Source organism: Budorcas taxicolor, chromosome 15 (genome assembly GCF_023091745.1).
Source record: "Budorcas taxicolor isolate Tak-1 chromosome 15, Takin1.1, whole genome shotgun sequence".
Taxonomy (NCBI): Eukaryota; Metazoa; Chordata; class Mammalia; order Artiodactyla; family Bovidae; genus Budorcas; species Budorcas taxicolor.
Genome location: NC_068924.1, coordinates 63883185 through 63907288, shown reverse-complemented (window position 1 = coordinate 63907288; position 24104 = coordinate 63883185). Strand labels below are relative to the sequence as shown.

The 24104-nt window shown below is 45.3% G+C and overlaps 1 protein-coding gene across 1 annotated transcript in view; it reads left to right on the top strand.

Annotated features, from left to right (window-relative positions):
- Positions 1 to 24104, top strand: part of SLC1A2 (solute carrier family 1 member 2) — a 139106-nt gene that overhangs the window by 70875 nt on the left and 44127 nt on the right. The window contains exons 2-5 of the mRNA XM_052652606.1: positions 10891 to 11030; positions 13001 to 13153; positions 16118 to 16368; positions 21304 to 21472. Coding sequence (XP_052508566.1) covers positions 10891 to 11030; positions 13001 to 13153; positions 16118 to 16368; positions 21304 to 21472 — 713 coding nt within the window. The remainder of the gene's footprint in view (positions 1 to 10890; positions 11031 to 13000; positions 13154 to 16117; positions 16369 to 21303; positions 21473 to 24104) is intronic.

Genomic DNA, 24104 nt, shown 5'->3' with positions numbered 1-24104 from the left:
GGAGCTTCAGCCTCAGTATCAGTCCTTCCAAAGGATAGTCAGTCCTTCCAATGAATATTCGAATGATTTCCTTTAGGATTGACTGGTTTGATCTCCTTGCTGTCCAAGGGACTCTCAAGAGTCTTTTCCAGCACCACAGTTCAAAAGCATCAATTTGAAAAATGCTAAATTTCTTAATTTGGGATATCTGGCTTCCTTTACTTAATACTAATCTTTTGATGTTCAGACTACCTGCCTTTTCTTGCAAAACTTCTGTACAAGCTGGCTCCTCCCCTCATCTTCTCAGCAGTTCTCTCAGGGTTACTTGAGGTGCTGTCTCCCAGCCTTAAGTTCTAAAAATTCCCACCAAATAAAACATAACTCTCAACTTTGAGCTTCTGAATATTTTTTGAGTCCACAGTCCTAATGTATCTTCCCATGTCCTCATCAGTTTTCTCTGAAGGCCTCATTAGCTGAGGTTCATGGCGCCACATTCCCCAAGAATGCTGGGAGCAGTGAGGCCACCACGCTTGGGCAGGGCAACTGGATCAAAACCACCAGCAAGGAAGGGCCAGCCCTTGAGTGGTGCTGACCTGCCCTTCCTACCTCCCACTGGTTTTTCTAATGTGAGTATTTGTACTTCTGTCCTCTTTTCCCTCCTCCTCACAGATTTCTTAGTGTTTTAGAACACTACCATCTAGAATGGAGTATCACACAGAACCTGTGACTAGAACATGTTTTTTTATCTAATCACCCATTCATTCATTCGTTTCTAAACATACAATGATTGAGTGTCTCCTATATGCCAGGAACAACACTGAGTGTGGGAAAGACAGAATCAAGTAAGTCAAGATCTTGCCTTAATCCTAGTCTAGTGGGGGAAAAGACAAGTAAATTGTGATAAGTACCTTGAGAGAGGTAAGCTGCAGGAAGAACATCCAAAAAGAAAACTCAGGAATCAACAAAGACTTCCCGAGGGAAGTCATAGCAGAATTGAATTTTGAAGAGGAAATAAAGATGAGCCTACAAAGGCTGTGTCAGAGGGTGTGGGAAAGAGGACACTTTAGCAGAAGAGACAGTTTGCCTCAAGGCAAACTAATTGGGGCCAGGTTCCCTGTGGCTCACACCTGGAACCCATGCCCCATGAATTGCCTCCTTTTATTGGACTAATATGAAGTTTTCAAATTTATTTTCATGTTGTTCAGTGAACCAGAGCCAGAGGGAGTGGCATTTACTTCAGAATCGGCATGCCTCTGGGGATTGGGCTGGCCAGTGTGGTCAATGTGTTCCTAGGCCATGGCTCAATCTTTATTTTTAGAAGGAGCTCCCAGTTTGGGAAGATCAAACACCTCCACCCCAGTCTGTCACTTGGGCCTGGAGATTCACTGTTCCTTGGTGTCTTATTTCTGTTTTGGGTGATGAACCTTTCTGGAGATGGGTGATTCCATTGGGTCAAGGCTGACTCAAGTCTCTACCCTGGGGAGGACCTTACAAAAGTCCAGAGGTTTTATACTTAAGGATGTTCTCCTGATGCTCTTCCAGAGGTGATCCAGGCCAGTTCACAGTGTGGAGCTTACAGCCCTGGGAAATTCTCAGGCTCCCACCCACTTGGGCCTCCTTCTGGTACTTTCTTTTTGTAAAAAGTACAAATACCATTTGTTGCTATAGTGACGTACTAAAACTCACTGGTAGCTAAGCTATCTGATGGTCATTTTGTACCATTTTAGGCATTTAAGACAAGGAAAGGAAGCTTGATAGAATGTTGATTTTGCATTAAATACTGTTGGTGCTTTCATAAGTACCATCTATTTTCTTCGGCTCCAAAATCACAGTGGATGGTGACTGCTGCCATGAAATTAAAAGACGCTTGCTCCTTGCAAGAAAAGCTATGACAAACCCGGACAGTATATTAAAAAGCAGAGACATCACTTTGCTGACAAAGGTCCATATAGTCAAAGCTATGGTTTTTTCAGTAGTCATGTACAGATGTGAGAGTTGGATCATAAAGAAGGTTGAACGCCAAAGAATTGATGCCTTCAAACTGTGGTGTTGGAGAAGATTCTTGAGAGTCCCTTGGACAGCAAGGAGATCAAACCAGTCAATCCTAAAGGAAATAAACCCTGAATACTCACTGGAAGCTCCGATACTTTAGCCACCTGATGCAAAGAGCTGGCTCATTGGAAAAGACCCTGATGCTGGGAAAGATTTAAGGCAGGAGAAGAAGGGGACAACAGAGGATAAGATGGTTGGATGGCATTGCCAACTCAATGGACGTGAGTCTGAGCAAGCTCTGGGAGATAGTGAAGGAGAGGGAAGCCTGGTGTGCTGCAGTCCATGGGGTCTCAAAGAGTCAGACAGGACTTAGCGGCTGAACAACAACAAAACATCTTACTGAAGGTTCTATAATGACCAGTGAGTTGAACGTTATCGTTCTAGAGATGAAATGAATGCCTTGTCCCAGCCATAACTGGAAAGGGTAGATTTTAACCAAGAATCCGATGACCATGTGATTATGTAGTTGCATTCTGCCAGGGTCTCTTCTGTCAGCTGCTAATCAGAGCTAGTGTTTTTGACTTTTGGTTCTCAGCAGAATGAGTGTCATTTTATTTATTCCTCCATGGTTTTTTCTCCTAGTACTTCTTTTTTTTTAATTAAAAATTTTTTAATTTATTTTTTTATTGGAGGATAAGTGCTCTACAGTGTTGTGTTGGTTTCTGCCATACAACAAAGTGAATCAGCTGCAGTTACACATATATCCCCTCTCTCTTGAGCCTCTCTGCCACCCCACCACCTACCCATCCTGGCCCTCTAGGTCATCACAGAGCACCAAGCTGAATTCCCTGTTCTATACGGCTGCTTCCCATTATATATTTTACATATGGTAGTGTGTGTGTATGTATGTGTGTGTGTGTGTATAAATTTATGTGTGTGTGTGCTTAGTTGCTCAGTCATGTCCGACTCTGTGCAACCCCATGGACTGTAGCCCACCAGGCCTCTCTGTCCACGGGGATTCTCCAGGCAGCAATACTGGAGTGGGCTGCCTCTGCTATTCTCTCAGTTCGTCCCACTCTCCCCTTCCCCTCCCTGTGTCCACAGTCCATTGTCTATGTCTGCGTCTCTATTCCTGCCTTGCAAATAGGTTCATCTGGACCATTTTTTCTAGATTCCATATAGATGCATTAATATACAATATTTGTTTTTCTCCTTCTGACTTACTTCATTCTGTATAACAGTCTCTAGATTCATCCATGTCACTATAACTGACTCAGATTAGTTCCTTTTTCTGGCTGAGTAATATTCCATTGTATATATATCTCCTACTACTTCCTCTGTGAGAACACCTGAAGTCCCAACTGACTCTATTTGCCATTTATGTCATTAGCCAGTTTGGGCCCCTTGGCCTGGAAAGTGATTTTAAAAAATTCATTTTTTTTAATCTTGATTGGCTGTGAATGAGATAGGTGACCTTTCAGTGATTCGATGGTGAATTTGGCAATTGGCTGGACAAATGCCAATTCACCTGTTGGACTATATTCCCAGGACATTGATCTGCCCCTTTGAGAAGTCTAGACTAAGAATTGGTCAGACATGAGAGGGTATTAAGATGATTCCTGTGTCTGAATTATACACTGAATTTGACCTCAGACTCAGTGTTAGTAGCTCTAGAAAAACATGCTTATGTGGCAGAGAAAGGAAAGGAGAAAACTGAGGTAAAGACATTAAGCAATGGTTGTTGTTAACACTGGTTTGGCTCTTATCTGTAAGTCACCCATAAGGTCTAAGCTCATTCAGTCCTGAATAGAATAGAATGGAGGCTGCCTCTCTGGAACTGAAGGCTATTAATTACCACCTTGTACCCCAGAAGAATGAGAGAATCACAGAATTTTAGAGCGATAGAGAATTTCTGATACAGCCCTCTTACTTTACAAATTAAGAGCCTGGGACCTAAAATATAAAAAATCTGCCCAAATTGATACCTAAACCCCACTGGTATTTCAAGAGTGTGTTTTTATCATTTCGTAGTGCTTTACTCTTCTGTCTGCTGATTATGAGCAAGTAAATTTACATCCATCCGATACTGTTTCTGACACAGCCAGTTAGTAGCACCCTGGAGTTAGAACCCAGACCTCCTGACTTCCCATCTCATGTTGCCTAGTAGGTCCAATCCCATCATGATTTGGGATAATTGTAAACTGTGCTCCTTAGCCAGACCCTCTGATAGTCAAGAAGCTTAAGATGTATCATTTGTGAAGTCTGGTGTTCACTGGCAGGCAGGGCTTTTCCAGCAAGTATGTGATCTAGGAAATGGACACAGTGAACAGAAGGGGACTGAAGGAGATTTAGAGGCTGTGAACCTCTAGGTTTCATTTATTCTCAGGATCAATGAGGACACAGCATCTGTCAGAGAGATTCTGACTTCTTGGTTAGTGAGCATCCTTGACATGGTTAAACCCAGTCTTACAGGATCTAGAATGGGTGAAGGGAGTGGTTGTTGGAAATTCCCAACTGTTTTAGAGTTCCTGTCCCTTTCCCTATGGGGTGGTGTTCTTTAAGGAGCCAGGGAATTCCCAGATGTGGGACAATCACAACTGTAACCACAGTTTTGTGGTGTTCAGAGCTGACAGCACTGGTATTTCCGGCATTCTTCTCCAAAGACCTTGGCCACCTTGGGGGAAAGCCCCCTCAACAAACACCGTTTCTGTTCTTGAGGGTCTAACCTAGTGTCTCCCATTAGGGCAGTTTCTGGACCCTGTCTTTTCTGCGCCTCTGAGGTCTTTGATTTGGGCCCCAGAGGGTGGGAGGGGTGGTGTTCATGGCAGATCTCACATCTTCCAGATAAAAACACACCAGTTGCTTTTAGGTTCCCTGGAGAACATTCTGTTGTCACCTCATTGAACCAGCGTAGGAGGAAAAAGAGAATTCAGTGCCAGTTAAGTTGACACAGAAGCATGCAGGCAGGAAATCTGTATCCAACACCACATCTAATGAGCCCATCATTAGAGGCTCTTGGCAGAGTGAGGGAAAACAAACGCAAATGAAAAACAGGTTCTGAGAACTGTTTAACACTTAGTACCAGCCCCATTACATGCTCCCTTTGAATTCACAGAGGCTGTTCTGCACGTTAAGCTGAGCTTGCCTTTGAAACAGAACTCACGTGGATTTGCATGAGAAAGAACAGGCCAGCAACTGACTGCAAAATTAACAGCTGTTTAAATAGTTCAGGGGAGGAGCTAAGGCAGAAAGAAGTTATAGGCTCATTGTTCAAGTCTGGATTATCCAAGAAGCTCTTCCATCACATGGCCTTACTTTGTTGGGCAGTGGAGAGAGATCTGGTGGAACTGGCTTATGGAACATTCCAGTTAAGGAATTGCATTGCTAAATCTTCCATCCAGAAGGTACTCAAGTAGAAATAGAGGTGATTAACACTTTGGGGAGAGCATCAGGCTTGATGGATTTGGTAGAACCAAGCCATCACACTTGGGCTTTCACAGTCCTTATTGCTTGGTTCCCTCTGCATAGCCACAAGTTGTAGGGATGGAGTGTTAATATAAGGATAAGTATGTGCACTTGTATTAACTTATTGTGTTTATCCAACAGACTTCCCAGATCAGGCCTTGCCCTTCCTGTTCATTGCCAGGGTAGCAAATCTTCAGGCTGCTGTGACCTCAACCTTCCTCCTGTGTCCAACTCACGTTTCTCTGGAATTCATTTCTCTTGAAGCTGGGACAGTCATTGAAATCTACCATATTCACGATGATAATGAGATGTAGCATTACCGCCTTGACTTTTGTTTGAATCTGTGTCTGTGCTAAAAACCAACATGTGGACACCAGAATTGACATCTGGTGGGAGCTTCAGGCGCTAGTTTGGACAAATACATTCCTAAATTGTGTATGTTTCATTTATTTTGCTAAGCTCTGGACAAATTGCATTCTTAATTTAGGAGACCCCTCATTCCTCCAGGTTTCTGGTCAAATGCCCTTTATCACAGAAGCTCTCCTTTCCTGACCAGCTGATGCAAAATAGCTCTGTCTTCTTTCTGTGTGTCAGCCTCTTCCTAGCATATTACCTCCACTTGAAATATATTTTTCCATTTATTTGTTCTCCACTAAAATGTGCATCCTGCGGGAGCAAGGGCTTTGTCTCTTCTGTCTATTGTGTTATTGTAGCACCTGTAACAGCATGGGCCCTGTAACATATGCCCAATAGGAACTTGTGGAATAAATGCAGAATGGTGAGAGGGTTGCTTGGGGGTATGCTGCCAGCTACTGTAGAAGGACCTGGTTCCCAAGAGGGGCACAGTGCCCTGTGTAGCTGCTTTCCGGTTCATAGTTTCTTTGAACAAACATTTATCAAGTGCTTGGGGCCAGGTGTTAAAGAACACAGTTCTGCTCTCAGGGTTTGAAGAGTGGTGGAGGATGTAGACGTTTAAATTAAATCCATCCTTTAAGGTCCAGCTGTGGTATCAGTCCCTTCTGGGAACCTTTCTTTAACTTTCTTCTTCTTCCCCAAAGCCAGGTTAGGCACCATTCTTAGCAGGTCCCATAGCATCCTGTACAGGATCTTATCATGGCCCGTATGTAAGGAGACAAGTACCAGACCCTGTGCGTTGTGTTCTGCATACGAGCTCCTTAAGGCCAAGGATTATACCTTACTCATTACTGACTGTCGTGTCTGACACACAGAGTCCTCGGTAAATACCAGGTATCCTTGTTATCCCTGTTGCTAGGTGCATTCAGTAACCAGCATCCACATAACTGGGGATGTGTGTAAAGTCATATGAAAAACTGTATCTGTTCCAGGGATGTAATGTACACCGTGATAAATATAATAACACTGCTATATATTATATATGAAAGTTGTTGAGAGTAAATCCTACAGGTTCTCATCACAAGGAAAAATTTGTTTTCTATTTCTTTAATTTTGTACATATATGAGATGATGGATGTTTTCTAAACTTACTGTGATAATCATTTCACATTGTATATAAATCAAATTTTTATGCTGCTTACCTTAAACTTATACAGTGCTGTGTGTCATTTATATCTCAGTAAAACTAGAAGGAAAAAACCCTACAACCATATGAAGGAATAAAATGATTGCTGTGATTCAGCTGCTAAGTTGGGTCTTACTCTTTGCTACCCCATGGACTGGCATATGCCAGGCCTTCCTGTCCCTTACTGTCTCCCTGAGTTTGCCCAAGTTCACGTCCATTGAATCGGTGATGCTGTCCAACCCTAAAGATGATTAGAAATGGTAAATACAAAATAAAAACAGAGCAGTATATCTCTTCTTCTGAGGATATATAAGACTTAGAAGCAGTTCTATATTGTGCTGTACCATGTCCTTTAATCTTATGTTCTATAATATTCTCCATTTCAAGCTCTCTTTGTGTTCTTGGGGGGTGTAGGGATCACTTAGACTTGTCAAGGATTTTTACAAAGAGTTCTTGGCAGACTCCGTGCATCCCCAGAGGCAAGCAGAGGCCCTGATGCACTTTAACGATGATTTTCTGCACGCAGATGTTAGAAGCTCCTCCAAGCCTGGAGCACATGTTTAATTCCAAGTGGGCAAGTCGCAGGCATCCTCTCAGTAAATACTTGTGGGTTCATGGGATTTTGATGCTGCTACTTTGATGTGGCTGTGTAGATTCGGGGCTTCAGGGATGTTTTGCCATGGCTTAAAAGACAAATCATTAAACAAATAGAGATTTTGTGCAACTCAGAAGGGTGGCCAACAGGCATCCAACCACACTGCTTGATGGGGTGTGGACGTTAACCTAATATTTGTGTGTTTTTACTTGGACGTGGCTGTTTTGATGCTTGACGCTTTCATTATGTCATATGGATCTTGCCAGAATGTCTGGTTTAAATATTTGATAGTCTCACTGAAATACCAACCATGATTCTAACTTCAGTGGCAGGAGGGCTTCAAATGAAACAGAAGGCAGGGGATTACGCTCTCGAGGCGCTCATAGAGTATTTTGCCAAGGGCTGGCTAATGAATGCATTCACCATTTCAGAACACGTACGGCCGCCATTATTATTGGCAATTTCCCGGTTTACAGCTTCAGATTATTGGCTAGAGAAGTGTTTAAAAATATAAAAAGATCCTAATGCAAGCATGGAAATATGGTCCATACATGTTAAAAAGATCGTTTTGATCATTTTCCCTGCTGTGCTGTAAAAAGAACTTTTCTGTCTGTTTTATTTGGTGGTGGGAGGAAATGGTCTTTACTGCTTGCTGGTCAGACAGCCCCTTCTCTGCTTGCAGTGAACTTCCTGCCATGTTTTCTTTAGACTGCCTGAGTGATCATTAACATACACACATGCCAGATAGTTGGGGGTGCCCGCAAACTAACTAGATGAGTAGAAAAGTAGACCACTGTAGGAAGACTAAGTGAAAAGTGAAAAAAAGTGAAATCGCTCAGTCGTATCTGACTCTTCGCGACCCCAGGGACTGCAGCCTACCAGGCTCCTCCGAAGGCAATGGCAACCCACTCCAGTGTTCCTGCATGGAGAATCCCAGGGATGGGGGAGCCTGGTGGGCTGCCGTCTATGGGGTCGCACAGAGTCAGACATGACTGAAGCGACTTAGCAGCAGCAGCAGCTGCAAGAAGACGAAGATGCTTTTCTTTTGACTAATGTTTTCATCTGAGTGTTCTACCAGACCTTGCTACATTACTCCTAATTTTAAAATATTTTAGAAGCAAGTACATTAAACAGCTTGTTAAGAAAAAGTAAGTCATTGTATTGGGTCCCTGGTCTTGACTCTGAGAGTCCAGAAGCTAAGCTTGGTATCTTGAAAGAAACAAAGAGAAGTCGCTCAGTCGTGTCCAACTCTTTGCCACCCCATGGACTGTAGCCACCAGGCTCCTCTCTCCACAGGATTTTCCAGGCAAGAGTACTGGAGTGGGTTGCTGTTTCCTTCTCCAAAGATTGTTTCCGCCGAGTTTTGAACTGGGGACTTTTCACATGTTAGGCAAACGTGATAACCACTACACTATGGAAACCGTATGGCTATATGTCCCTAATGGTGTCTTGAATGGTGGTGCAACTGCATGGGTCCCCTAAGTTAAATGTCACACTTGTCATGAATATTCTCTGGAGAAAGGAACCACTTGTACTGGCTGCCTGACATACATCATCATGTTTAACTTCCACAAGGTAGGCCTCCAGCCTTTCTTTCCTTTTTCTTTTTTTTTTTTTTAGAGAACATTTCTTTATTTATGGGTATGTCAGGTGTTAGTTAACAGTTCGAGGACTCTTCCTTGCAGCCACACGGGCTTCTCTCCAGTTGTGGTCTGCGGGCTCCAGAGTGCCTCAGCTCTGTAGTTTGCAGTACACAGGCTCTCTAGTTGAGACCCTGGGCTCAGTAGTTTCGGTATGTGGACTTGGTCGCCTCATGGCACATGGGATCTTAATTCCCCAACCAGGGATCAAACCCATTCCCCCTGAGCTGGAAGGCAGATTATTAATCACTGGACCACCAGGGAAGTCCCAAGCCCTTCTTTCTATAAACCACACAGCTAGCAAGTGATAGAGTCATGATTTCAACCCAGGCTCTCTGATTCCAAAATCCACACTATTTCCAGTATAACCAGTGATTTCAAACCACTGGCCTGCAAAGGAATGTCTCTCCAGTCTGTGGTGGGAATATCTGGGTAAGGGTGACACCTGTTTATCTTGAAGAAACACATGTGTGCTAAGGTGAATCAGTCATGTCCAGCTCTTTGTGACCCTATGGACCACAGGCCACCAGGCTCCTCTGACCATGGGATTCTCCAGGCAAGAATACTGGGGTGGGTTGCCATGCCCTCCTCCAGGGGATCTTCCCAACCCAGGGATCGAACTGGCATCTCTTAGGGTCTACCTGCATCGTCAGGCAGGTTCTTTACCACTAGTGCCACCTGGAAATAGTTGTTTATTCAGAGACTGTGACTTGTCTTTCAAGGTGTTAAAGATCGGTTTGGTTTTTTTTTGGTCACATGATGGTAGTTGTTAAATGACAGCTAACAGAAATATCCTAAAATGTCAAAGTAAAAAAAAAAAAATTGGCCTCCCTGTGTTGGTCCCCAAGCTTAAACTTGAAATCTTATTGGCCCAGGAAATAACATAGCTGGAAAAAAGAGACAATCTACTCATTGTCCTGGCAGAGTCTTTGATGGCTGACTTAGCAGAGCTTGGGTTCACGTGGGGCTTTTCTGGAAGAGGACTGGGATGCATCTGCAGTTGGTGGCAATCACAGGCTGCTTAAAGAGATGCTCCTTTGACACTGAGGAGCATGACTCTTGGGCAGCTCAGAGGAGTCCCGATAATGCAAGTGACCTTTTAAAAACCACAATGGAATCATTTTTTTTTAAAACTAGAAAAATCACCTTTTCCAAAAGAGAGGTAGAACTTGGACTACTAGCATGTCTGAGTTTTCCATGCCCAGGATGGGGAAGACTGGAGCTCAGAGGCATTTAATTTAGCAGTGACTCAGGCTGTTACTTTCCTGACCTTAGATGATTAAGAAGTCATCTTTTTGTTCTTGATACAAAAATGAAAGGGCTCAGATTTTGGAGCCAGACATATCTGGGCAAATTACTCTCTGTGAAATGGGGCAGGGACACTTGCCTTGGAGAGTTACCATGGGACTCTTGGGAGAACCTTCCACTGCCTTTCGTGCGATGATTCAAGATAACAGGGATAAACACACTTAGCTTGTTGGCATTTGGTGTGTCCTGCTTACAGGTGAACTAACATTCAGGGCACCCTGAGTTTCTTTGACTTTTTATTTCCCTGCCAGTGATTCCAGAATCCCAGCTGTGCCCGGGGAGGCTGTTTCACCTCCTATATCCTGAGCCCCTCAAACTGCAGAGGGGCAGTGCCCAGCAGACTCTAACCACTGCCTTCACTTCTGTTTCAGTGCCAACAACATGCCCAAGCAGGTGGAAGTACGGATGCACGACAGCCACCTGAGTGCGGAGGAGCCAAAGCCACGGCATCTGGGGCTGCGCTTGTGCGACAAGCTGGGGAAGAACCTCCTGCTCACCCTGACTGTGTTCGGTAGGAGACAGGTGGCCCCGCCCACTCCTCCGCCCTGGGTCTCTCCTGGCTCTGTGTGGAAGCTGCTTCTGGCAGCAGGCACTCTAACCCAGAAAGCAAGCCACACGTGCTGCCTAACCCCACCTTTGCCCTGGCACAGCTGCCTCAGTGAGACTCTTTTCCCTTTCACCTGCCCCAGCCATGTTTTCCTCCTTGGGGTTCTAGTGGATCTCAGATTCCAGTGAGCATGACCAGTTTCTGTGGATAAATGAGCATGCAGATTCCTGGGTCCTGCTCACAGACTGTGCTGTGGGCCATTTGCATGAGACGTTGGAATCTGCATCTTAAGCCTTCTGTGCATATGTGTGTGTGTGTGTGCTCAGCTGCTTCACTCATGTCCAGCCCTTTGTGACAATATGGACAGTAGCCCACCAGGCTCCTCTGTCCATGGGATTTTCCAGGCAAGAATACTGGAGTGGGTTGCCATGCTCTCCTCCAGGGGATCTTCCTCACCCAGGGATCCAACCCACATCTCCTATACCTTGGGCATGGCAGGCGGATTCTTTACCACTAAGCCACTGGGGAAGCCCCTTAAACCTTCTAGGTGATTCCAAAGCAGATGATCAGTATTCCACATTAAGAGAAGTACCTGCATCTTGATAAAGGCAACAGTTGCCAAAACCTCACCAAGACTCCAAGGATTCACATACTCCATGCACCTCATTAACTTAGATTCAGTTAGCACAGTAGCTAACAAGGTCAGTGTGGAAGAGGCTTGTCCTGAAGCTTTGATCTGCTCCAGCTCCACCTCAGAAGTCTTGCTCCTCTGCTTCAGGTCTCACCCAGGTGCTGGTTGTATTTTTTGTGTGACTGTTGATATAGACTTGGCCTTGGGTTTTCAACCAGGATTTATTGAAAATGGGGGAAATGGCAGTTTCTTGTACTGAAACGCCTTCTCCTTTGAGTCAGTCTTCTTGGATGTCAGTGGACTACAGTCAGGAGTGAACATTTGCCCCAGCTCAGTTCACTTAATAGAAGAAAACCGCAGATGTGGTAGGGTGTTCCAAGGGTTACCCTCCACAGAAGGGGTGAAATTTCATTCATCCTGAGTTTTAAAAAAGTGTGCTCTTCACTTGTGAAGAAAAAAATACCAGATTTCTGGCCGTGTTACTTACTCTCTTTGCATCTCTGGAGTTAATTCCATAGCCATATACCTAGGACGCCCCTGCCTCTCTCCCTGACTCTAGTCATGCTTATAATCCCATTTGTGGTTTCCACAAGGGTCGCTTATGTTAGCTACCAGTTTGGAGTGATCCAAGGTTTTGTTGTGGAATCCTTGAGTATGCAAAGCGAAAGGCTCCTGGTAGCATTTCTGCTCAAATTGTTTCCTCCCAAATCTTATATTTTTAGACACCCTCCTTCATCTCCCTTAAGATCAACATGTTTCAAGATTATGTATCAGGACATAGAAGTCAAAGACAAAGCTCTTTGAGGATGAGCCATGGGGAAATGACTGGAAGTAGAAAAAAGAAAATTAATGCCACTTTGGTCACGTAAATGTTCCTTTTGTCTGATATTCAGTAACAAAGATAAGAAATATATTAGACACCGTGGCATGTACCCAGCCTAGGCTGGGAAGAGAAGCATATCTGACGTTGTGGGTTATTTCTACTGACAATCTCTGACTCTGAAAGTGGATGATATCCTAAAGAAATTGGGATCAAGTTGCCAGGTTATATTTCCCACAAAGCCTTCAGAAGGCTCTTCTTGACTCTTCCAGTGTGGCTTTTTAGAAGAGTTGGAGATAGAAAACATTTTTCCACAAGTCAACAAAATTAACTTCACTTTTCTAATGGTATTTTTGTTATGTGTTAGTCATCATCTGATAATAGAGAGGTACGAGAAAAGTTAATGTTATTGAACTATATCCCTAGAGCTATTCATTTGATGAGGGCAAAAAATATATTCATATTTTTTCTCCTTCCTTATAGGTGTCATCCTGGGGGCAGTATGTGGAGGACTTCTTCGCTTGGCATCTCCTATCCACCCAGATGTGGTTATGTTAATAGCCTTCCCAGGGGATATACTCATGAGGATGCTGAAAATGCTCATTCTCCCTCTCATCATCTCCAGTTTAATCACAGGTAAGACCACTTTTCTGGCACCGGGTCACAGTGGGTCATACTCTTGCTCTAGCTTTTGGACTGACCATAAAATCTCAATTTGGTTGAATCAATGAATCTGATCATCTTCTGTGTCATTTCTCTTCAGAGTCTTGATTTTCCTAACTCTAAAACTGAAATGAAAGTGAAAGTGAAATCTCTCAGTCATGTCTGACTCTTTGTGACCCCATGGACTGTAGCCTACCAGGCTCTTCTGTCCATGAGATTTTCCAGGCAATAGTTCTGGAGTGGATTGCCATTTCCTTCTCCAGGAGATCTTCCCAACCCAGGGATCAAACCCAGGTCTCCCACATTGGAGACAGATGCTTTACTGTCTGAGCCACTAGGGAAGCCCACAAAACTGAAATAAGCAACCCTGAGAAAAAGAGTTTGGTCAGTCCATCTGTCTGTGTAGCAACAGAGGATAAAAAGGAAATAGCCACATGTTAAAAGTGATCATCTCTAGAGATTTTAATTTTCAATGTACACTTTTCTCATTTTCTAAATTGTATTTGTTCAGTTCAGTTCAGTTCAGTTCAGTCGCTCAGTCATGTCCGACTCTTTGTGACCCCATGAATTGAAGCATGCCAGGCCTCCCTGTCCATCACCGTCTCCTGGAGTTCACTCAGACTCACGTCCATGAAGTCCGTGATGACATCCAGCCATCTCATCCTCTGTCGTCCCCTTCTCCTCCTGCCCCCAATCCCTCCCAGCATCAGAGTCTTTTCCAATGAGTCAACTCTTCTCATGAGGTGGCCAAAGTACTGGAGCTTCAGCTTTAGCATCATTCCTTCCAAAGAAATCCCAGGGCTGATCTCCTTCAGAATGGACTGGTTGGATCTCCTTGCAGTCCAAGGGACTCTCAAGAGTCTTCTCCAACAACACCGTTCAAAAGCATCAATTCTTCGGTGCTCAGCCTTCTTCACAGTCCAACTCTCACAGCCATACATGACCACAGGAAAAACCATAGCCTTCAGAAACTGACAAATAAAGAAAAACAATAGAAAAAGTAGTTTTTTCTTTAATATTTAGTTGCATGTAGAGGGAAGTGGTTATTAACGATGAATGGAATACTAGATATGAAACTCTTGGAGTGTTTCAGAAGAAAGATTCCCTCAATGTGTAGTTCATGTCTACTTGTGTTTTGGCTCAAAGAGTTGTTTCATTTGAAAGAATTTTATTTTTTCCCCTCCCTGGGCTTATACAGGTAGTTTCCTCCTTACCAAATATTACTCAAATGTTGTTGAAATTGTTGAATGTTAGAGACTAAGCTCTGGGTTAGGGATGAAGAACTGGGATTTGGTTTGTATCTGGGGGACCAACAGGCTGGGTGATCTTGAGAAATCTGTTCTAGACCACCCACTTTATGAATGTAGTGGAGCTCTGGTGACTCCAAAAGATTCAGCTGCTACAGTCTCATAGCTGGTTGGCCAATGAATCCAGTGAGGGAAAGAGCTGGCACTCGGTGTCAGGAAGGTCTTAGCATTCAGCCTCAGACTGCGTGAAGCTATATTTTACTTTAAAAGCTCCTTTTGAAATCAGAGAAATTTGTTCTCCATGCCTGTTTAATAGATTGTACATTAGCCAACCCAGTAAGGAAGTTTCATTTCCATTAGCTATACTTAGACTTCAGATTGATTGAAAGAACAAATAGGTCATATATGGGTCAGCTTCATTCAGAAAAGTTAATGTCAATAATAGTCTCCTCCTGCATGGCCAAAAGACTGATCCGCAGTAAAAGTTGCACGTCTCAGTCTAGTAAAAGCAGGAACTGAAACCAGGAAATAGAAAAACTGAAGAAACTACTGGAAAAAAACCCAGTGAAGGCTGGAGTTTTTGTGACTTCTTGGAGTTTCTGCTAACCATCAGAGAAGCTTCTGAGAATTAGATGGAGCTTCCACCCATGCTGGGTGTTTTGTACATGTGTTCTCACGTCCCTATACAAGGTCAGACAACGTGGTCTCCATCAGGCTTCATCTGAGAGGAGTGATAGGGCTGTGCTAGAACCACTTCCACTTTCCCAGACTTTGGATTTTGTGACCCGTAATGTATTCAAAAGAGATTTTGAATACATAGGGCTACCAACCTTTTATTTCCCTAAGTGAGGACCTTCAAACAAACCAAAAAACCTAAAATGTACCAGCATCACCACTTCATAAGGAAAGGATTTCTTAATACCTAAGAAGTGGGAAGGACATAATCTCAGAATCAAAAATTGAATAGAGCATTCAACTTTCACTATCACAGGCTGAAAAAAAAATTTTGTCACCAACCAGTTTATAAACCCTGGACCAGATGTTCTCCAGCTCTTCACAGTTCCCTGTGTGTGTGTGATCAGTTGCTCCGTTGTGTCTGACTCTTATGACCCCCGTGGACTGCAGCCCACCAGGCTCCTCTGTCCATGGGATTTTCCAGGCAAGAATACTGGAGTGGGTTGCCATTTCCTCCAAGGGATCTTCCTGACGCAAGGATAGAATTATGTCTCTTGCATCTCCTGCATTGGCAGGCAGATTTTTTACCACTAGCGCCACCCTCTAGGATCTCAAAAATATCCTTGGAAAATTGAATTGTAAACTGTGGCATTGACCAAATATTCAGTTGAAGGAGGTTTAATTAACCATTAATACATTTGAGTAATACAAAGCCCAGGGTTGTTTATAGGTATGTATGCCAAGTAGCTTCAGTCGTGTCCGACTGTTCGCGACCCCGTGGACTGTAGGCCGTCAGGCTCCTCTGTCCATGGGGATTCTCCAGGCAAGAATAGTGGAGTGGGTTGCCATTTTCTTCTCCAGGGAATCTTCCCAACCTTGGGATCAAACCCAGGTCCCCTGCATTGCAGGTGGATTCTCTACCACCTAGCACCTGGGGAAGCTATAGGTATGCAGACAGAGGCAAGTAACAGGGAGATAATGGAACTAATCCTTCTGGATTTCTTTTTCTGTCCAGGGTTGTCAGGCCTGGATGCTAAAGCCAGCGGCCGCTTAGGCACAAGAGCTATGGTGTACTACATGTCCACAACCATCATTGCCGCGGTGTTGGGGGTCATCCTTGTCCTGGCCATCCACCCAGGCAACCCCAAACTCAAGAAGCAACTGGGGCCTGGGAAGAAGAATGATGAAGTGTCCAGCTTAGATGCCTTTTTGGACCTTATTCGGAATCTCTTCCCTGAAAACCTTGTTCAAGCCTGTTTTCAGCAGGTAACCCAGAGTTCTGATAGTCTTGCTTCTCCAAACTCCTAAGTTATGAAGGTGATAACTTTGAGGCTATTTCAGCAAACCAGCTGTGGGTAATAATTTTTTTCATATTTATGTCTCTGCCTAAGTGTGGGGGATCCTCTGGGGCAGAATTTTCGTATAGGAGTCCCTTAGTCTTTTTTTCTTAACTTCCATTTCTTTTGCAGTACACTTAATAGCATTTAGCTCTGGAATCTCTCTTCTCCTTTTTCCTGTTTGTCTCTTTTTCTTCTTCTTGGTTCTTCTCTCTGTATCATCCACAGACACATTTTTATCACCCTTGCCCACAACCCTCTAGAGTACCCAGTGGTTCTCGATCTTAGCAATGTAACAAAACCACGTGTGGTCCATTTCAAAATGCTTATTTATGTTCTACAGAATCAGAATCTCCAGAACGGGCCCAGTAATTGGGTATTCATCAAATTAATACTTGAGGGTGTTTGTCAAAGTAACACATGACCATGGTGGATTCATGTCAATGTATGGCAAAACCAACACAGTATTGTAAAGTAAAATAAAGTAAAAATAAAAATTAAAAAACAACAACAAAGTAACACATGAGGCTTGTAGAAATTTAAAGAAATTTTTGAATGCACATAAAGTAAAAATTCAAGTCCCCACGTTCCTTCCCTAGGCGACTCATGTTTCCTCCTATAAATATAAATATATATATATGTATATATATTTGTCACATATATGTTGTGTATGTATGTATAAAATAAAAAAATATCAATCTGGGAATGTTGCATCATACAGATGGTGCTACATTCTACTTTCTTGTTTAACAGTGTTTTAGTGTCGTCTCTTTTCCTGTGGTTGTGTAGTATTTCTAAAGGATAAATTCTAGAAGCAAAACATGCCCTGCCAAAGAGTTGATATTTTGAATTTGCTGATGTTATAAAAAAGGTCCTACAAAATTTGTAGCAATATATACTCCTACCAACGGCGTACACGCGTATCTGTTTTTTTAACACACAATTTTTAAAACCTATTGATTCTGCTGGGTACGTTACCGGCCAGAGTTCTTAGACTCTAGAAAATGATAAGAGGTCAGACGAGAAATGTAGGCAAGGCTTTATTTGACCTCAGGCTGCAGCTGGAGGAAGTGAGAACAAGGAACAGCTCCTCTTGCTCTGTCCCTGAATGTGTGTGTGAATGTGCCCCTGAATGTGGGGGGGGGGGGGGTGCGGGGAGTGTAGGGGTGCAGGACAAGCTGGTCCCTTAAATTGGGTGAGGGTAGGGTGGTCCAGGGGTTAGGCCAGTAGGGTGCCTTGGGTGGTCTGCCCACTCCCTTGGTGGTGCTGTGTGCAGGCGTTGTGCCTGGTACCCTGCTTTTGTTCCAGAAACCTCAGGAGTGGCAGTTGGGTTTTGGGTCTTTTTGCATTATGTTGTTCATAATTTGCCTCAACTGTGCATGTGTGCAGTTGTTTTTAGTCTTCTTTTTACTGTTGCTTGAGGAGACATTTGCCCCGATACAAGCATGGCAGCAAAGGGTCCCAGGTCCCGGGTCCCAAATCCTAGCCTCTCTCAAGTAAATCGACTGAGTCAGCTGCCCAGACCCCCCTCAACAGACAACCAGCCTGTTGTCTAGACCCAAAGTTAGTTTAGGTTAGAATATACCTCAGTTCCCATTAGCCCTGGTTGGAAGTAAACTAGAACCAAGGAACCTCCTTCAGCCATTTCCAGTGACTCACAGAAGAATAAATTTAAGAAGAATAAATTTAAGAAACAGGTTACAGAGAAGAGACGTCTACATTCCCAGCTGCCCTCAAGGTGCCATTGCCACCCACTGCTGAGCCAGTGCACTCTGGATAAACCTGGAATATGGTCTCTGCTTTCCAAGGCCACTTTGGATGCACTTGTAGCAAGGAACTATATTAAAGGAAACATCCCAGGCAGGAGAAGTTGAGTGGGGAGTGACTAGAAACCAACTAGGGGACTTCCCTGATGGTGCAGTGGGTGGGAGCCCGCCTGGCAGTGCAGGGGACTTGGGTGTGGTCCCTGGTCCGGGAAGATTCCATGTGCCATGCAGTGGCTGAGCCCATGCGCCGTGACTGCTGAGTCCGTGTACTGCAACTACTGAAGCCTGCGTAACCTAGAGCCTGTGCTTCACAACAAAGGAAGCCACTGCCACGAGAAGCCCTCACGCCCCAAAGAAGAGGAGCCCCCACTCACCGCAGCTAGAGAAAGCGATGAAGACCCAGTGCAGCCATGAATAAATACATTTAAGACAAGAAAAACATTCTTTGTCCTGCAAACAGTAATAGGTTAAAAAAAGAGAATGAAACAGGCTAGGGAAGGGGTGCTTCTGGGTACCCTCTCTCTATTGCCCCTGCCCCTCAGCCAGCCTGTTTAGAAAAACGAGCTTGCTGGCTCTGGGGCAGTGGACACAACCAGGTGCCAAGTCTATTCTTAACCTTTTGGAAAGAGCTCCCTGGAGCTGGAGCAGCTGGAGGCTGAGCCGGTAGGAGACCAGGGATGGGAACAGTATCGGAGGGAGGGGAGAGGGACAGATTTGGGCTTCACTCTGGTACCCGATCACGACCACATTCCATGCAAGAAGGAGCCTCTTTCGTCTGAGTGACTGGGGCAGGACTGAGAAGCAGGCAGGCCCCCGGAGCTGTGGATGTGAGCTAGAGGAGAGTTCTGTGGTGCAGCCATGCTCATGCTTCCTGAGCTGTCTGGTCGATGGGCAATCTCTGCATGTTGCTGCCCTGGGCAAAGGGCACTGGGGGCCCCGGGGGCAGCACCAGAATAGAGGATCAGGCCATTCCCTGCCCCGCCCGGCCCTGGATCCACCCCTCCACTGTCAAAATTCACACGAGGAGTAAGCTCTTCATCCTCCAGCGAAGCCCAAGGACATGGTCCCTTTGGGTTAGGACTACTGGGAAAAAAAAAAAAAATCATGTGGAATATTTTACCTCAGGCTGAGGGAGGGTGCAGATTTCATAGGCCAGTCTCCAGGCAGCCCAGAGGAAAGGGAGCTTAACCCACGGGCAATCCCAAGGGCTTAGGAGAGTCTTGAAGAGGGTTGGAAGACAGGGAACGCTTAGACGGTGACATGGCATTGCCAGAAAGAAAGGCAGAGAACCCCATCTCAGTGGTAGCATCCCTAGCGCCTGGCCTGCAGCTCAAGCCACTCACCTGTGCTCTTTGGGAGCTATATTTTGGAGTCAACAGAACTCATTTTGAATCCTGCTTAGTAACTACTAGCTCTCTGTCCTAGGGTTAGTTACTCAGCCCTGTGAGTCCTGAGGGGCTCCTGTTGACATAAGAGATAGAAAGATGTCGCATGAACATGGTATACCTGGCCGCCTGATCCTGGAGGCCACCATTCATTCAGGCCGATGGCCGTGGTGGCACTAGTGGTAAAGAATCCGCCTGCCAATGCAGGAGACTCGAGAGACATGGGTTTGATCCCTGGATCAGGAATATCCCCTGGAGAAGGGAATGGCAACCCACTCCAGTAATCTTGCCTGGAGAATCCTGTGGACAGAGGCGCCTGGCAGGCTACGGTCCACGGGGTCTCAAAGAGTCGGACAAGACTGACGTGACTGAGCACACACGTGGCCACTACTCCTTTGAGCTTTAGCTTTTTTAGCCTTCTCAGGGTAGGCCTGTATTTGGCTATGGTCCTCACTTTGTTCCCAGGCACACAACTTTGTTGTCCATGGAGGCGTCCCTTCAGATCCCCCCTGCATTCTCCCTTTGGGTCGTCATTGCCCAGGCCAAGGGGGCTGTGAGCTGCCTGCTCCCACTCAGCCGGCCTGCTCCTCTCCCAGCACAAGTCCACGTGGCCAGGTTGGAACACAGAGCACTGCCTCACCCCAGGGCGTGTACGCTGTACTTCTCTCTCCCAGTTAGGAGAGCCGATCTGTTCAGCCTTGCTTTCCCGTGGGCTCAGCTGCTGGAGGATTGTGTCCATATAGTTTAGCAGGCAGCACAGGTGGTGAAAGAACTCGGGGGTGGTCAGTGCATCTGAGCTGAAGTCCCAATAACTCTATGACATCTGACGAGTCACTTGACTTCTCCATGCCTCTTCTTCCGTATCTATTCAGGCTTCAGCCATCTGTTGCCTACTACGTGCCGGCACTGACATTTCTATTTTCATGCCCAGGGAGGTAGTGATTCTCTGGGCTCAGACATTGCATTTTCACAGCATGCAGAATGCCTGGCACCTTTGAAAATAGGATGGCTGCCCCAGATGTTGAGGAACAGCCTGAGAGCTTCTTAGGGGACTGTTGGCCCAGAGATGCTTGGGGAACATGGAGCAAGTCTTGGTATCATTGCCCGGAAGGAGAGGCTGTCTTCCCACCTCACACCTCCCTGCTGTGGTGGCTGCTGCTGGCTAGCACATCTGGCAGCCGGATGGAAATCCCCAGCAGAGCCAGGCTCTGGGAGGAACCCACATGAGAGTGGGTCTGTGAAGACTCCATGTGACGGAAACCAGGCAGAGAGAAGCAAATCGTGTGAGTCATGGGGTGCTGATCTGACCCCCACCAAGACTGTCACCCTCCTATTCCTGGCCAGATCCAGGACCCATCACAGGGGCCAGCAGGTCAGCCAACTGGGTTTCATATTTGATATTGTCTCCCTGGGAATGAAAGAAGCAGACAGGCGTCCCTTCTCTCAAAGCTTGTGTCCCGTTACTGACCATACTGCTTATAGTAATTATAAGAGAATGTTATAAATCCCGTCCCTACCATGGGATGAGGACAGCCATTTCTCACCTATATTTGTGCCTTAAAGCATCACTCTGTCAAATTCCCCAATTTTATAATCTCATTTATGACATTTCTTATTTTTGACATATTAGGAATTTAAAAACACATAATTGGCTAGGATTTTGGTGATTTTAACAGCGTCTCATCTTTATGTTCTTTTCCCCCATCCCATTAGATTCAAACAGTGACGAAGAAAGTCCTGGTGGCCCCCCCATCAGACGAGGACAGCAATTCCACCAACGCTGTCCTCTCGCTGTTGAATGAGACTGTGACCGAGGCTCCGGAGGAGACCCAGGTGGTCATCAAGAAGGGCCTGGAGTTCAAGGACGGCATGAACGTCTTAGGTGAGTACCCTTGTCTTCATCTCCTTGCAGGAGACACCTCTGCTGAGGTCACATGGCCGGCCTTCCCAGCAGTGCAGCACCCGGGCATCCCGGTTTCCTTCTCAGAAAGCCAGTCGCCCTGCTGTCCTGTAGGTGGAGCAATTGGCTTTCTCTGGGGAGTGATTTGAGGGTAACTGGGATTGAGTTGAGACAAGGGCAGGGGAGACGGCAGGAGCAATACCACGTAGGGGTGTGGGGACTGGAGTCGGAGGAGGAGAAGGGACTGACTCTCACGGGGCACTTCCCCCGACTTTCTGCCTGGTGTTGGCCAGTCACTTTCTCTGACTCTCCATTTCATGAGGTTACACATCCAAGTGTTTCATTTCTTTCTCTTCTAGCCACCCTTGTGTGAGTCCCAGGACTGTGTAGGCATAGGAGCTTGTCCCGCCCCAGTCCTCACAGTCTGTAAACAAAGGCAGTGCTTTTAGAAGTGGAAAGTGTTGGCCTTGGTGCTTAAAGGAGCTTCTCAAAAGGAGAAGCTTTTGTTTTAACTTTCTGGGATTCCAGGGAGCCGTTTCCCCAAGTGTGGAACCTTCTGAGCATGCCATCACGGGGGTTCTTGGACTCTGCAGTTAGACCAGTTTGGATCCTGTTTGGATCCCTTATGGACCATTCACTGATTATCTAATTGTGGACAGATTCCTCTGTGTCTCGAGATTATCTGTAAAGTGGGCATGGAGTTGGCATTTCTCTTGTAGATCATTGCGAGGATTCAATGAGATTGTGCATGTGGGCCCAGCGGTACGTGCCCTGTGCTTTATCATGCGAGCGGCTCTCATCATTAAAGGTGAGCTGCTCAGTAGGAAAAACCCCCAGAGGATACTCCCCACTCAGTTTACTCCCCAGCCACCCCGGGTCCATTCTCCCCACCATAACCCTGCTAGAATGGTGTCCCCAAGCCAAGACAGAGGGGCATCTGGTCATAAGGTACGAGAAATGGGAAATCTGTTTAGAAGAAATATGCCGATCCATGCAGAGCGAGCTTTCTAAGGATTTGAATGAGAGCTCTTTAGAAAAGATTGAGTTCGCTTTGTCATCTAAGAGATCAAATGCCCTTGTCTCTTTGGTAGGGGTGTCAGATAATGTACAGGGTACCCATTTCATGTGAATTTCAGATAAACAACAGATAGTGTTAAAGGGTTATGTCCCAAATATTGCACCGGATATACTTGTATTTAAAAAAATGCATTCTTTATCTGAAATTCAGATTTCATCTGGGAGTCCTTTTTTTCTTCTCAATTTGGTAACCCTACTCCTTACTCGTCCAGATGGTTGACTCAGCAAGATTGCCCCACCACTAAAAAGTGTCTTTTTCTTTGACCTGGCAGGAAATGAGAGTGAGGGAAGAGATAAGCAGACCAGGTTACCAGGCAACAGAAGATCAATAAATATTGTTGACAATCAGTGGGAGGCGAGAGGAGGAAGGAGAAAGTGGGAGAGTTCCTCTGAGGAGAAGGATTTGCAAACACCCTCCGCGTCCAACCTTGAGTGGCTCTTCTTTGCCACTGTCCAGACATCTGTGACCCTTTCAGGCATTCCCAACTCCCCTCGTCCCCCCATGACCCACGGTCAATGCGGCCCCACCGTTTTGTACTGTGGCCATGAGTAACGGGGTCAGGGCTCTGGAGTGAATCATTCAGAAGACTTTTTGTGGTCATTTCCAGGGTCTTGGTGGATTCTGGGAAGTCACATGACCTTTGGCTGTACTGGGGAGTTTCAACACCATTCAGGACTCACTCAACCCCAGTGACCAAGTCTAAGAGGGCTTTGTTCAAATGAAACCCTGGCTGTTCCAGTGAGTGAGTTCAATGAAGCACTGTTCACAGAGGGAAATGACAGGCTGGCCATGAGTTTCTAAGTGCAGATTGAGGCCCTGGAGAGCTAAGGGAAGTTAGACGGTTGAGAAACTTCCCATTTACAAATCATGGCTGAAATCAGGTTCTTTCCATGGTCTTCCAAGGCAGAGGTGGTGGCTTTTTTTTTTTTGGTTTTTGGTTGTTTTTTGGCTTTGGAAAGTCCCGAGGATCAAGCATTGCAATTGTGAAGATAAAAACTCCGGTTCCAGCCTCCCACTTCTTGAAAGACTCATTTCTCTACTCCCCAAACCTCCAGACTACTCTGGGCTTCACTTCAATTCAATCCCAACCACTTAAGTCAACTCCTGTGAGAGATTACTCCTTTCAACATCTCTCTCTCTTATACTCATGGAGATGGACAGTTTCTGCTGACCCTGCCAGGGATGCTATTTTATTTTAGTTCTTTGGGACCTTGAGACCTTGGGCATTTTCTCTTCGAATTTCCAGATGGAATTAACGACGTGACACTAGCTATTCTCAGCCATGATATTCACAGATTATCACTTACCACACACCTAGAAAACTCCTCTCTGTGGGTTTGAGATGAGCCTAAATTTGATTTCTTCTGTTACTGCAGAACTAGGTCACTCTAATTCTAGGTCACACTAATTCTCATTAAGCCTTTGTGTTTATGGCCAAAACTGACTTGTAAGTCACTAGTTAGTCTTTCTGGCTAAGAGCTGAAAAGGGGAAATATTAAATATCATGGATTAAGAATTTCAGTGCAAGAGCTAGAT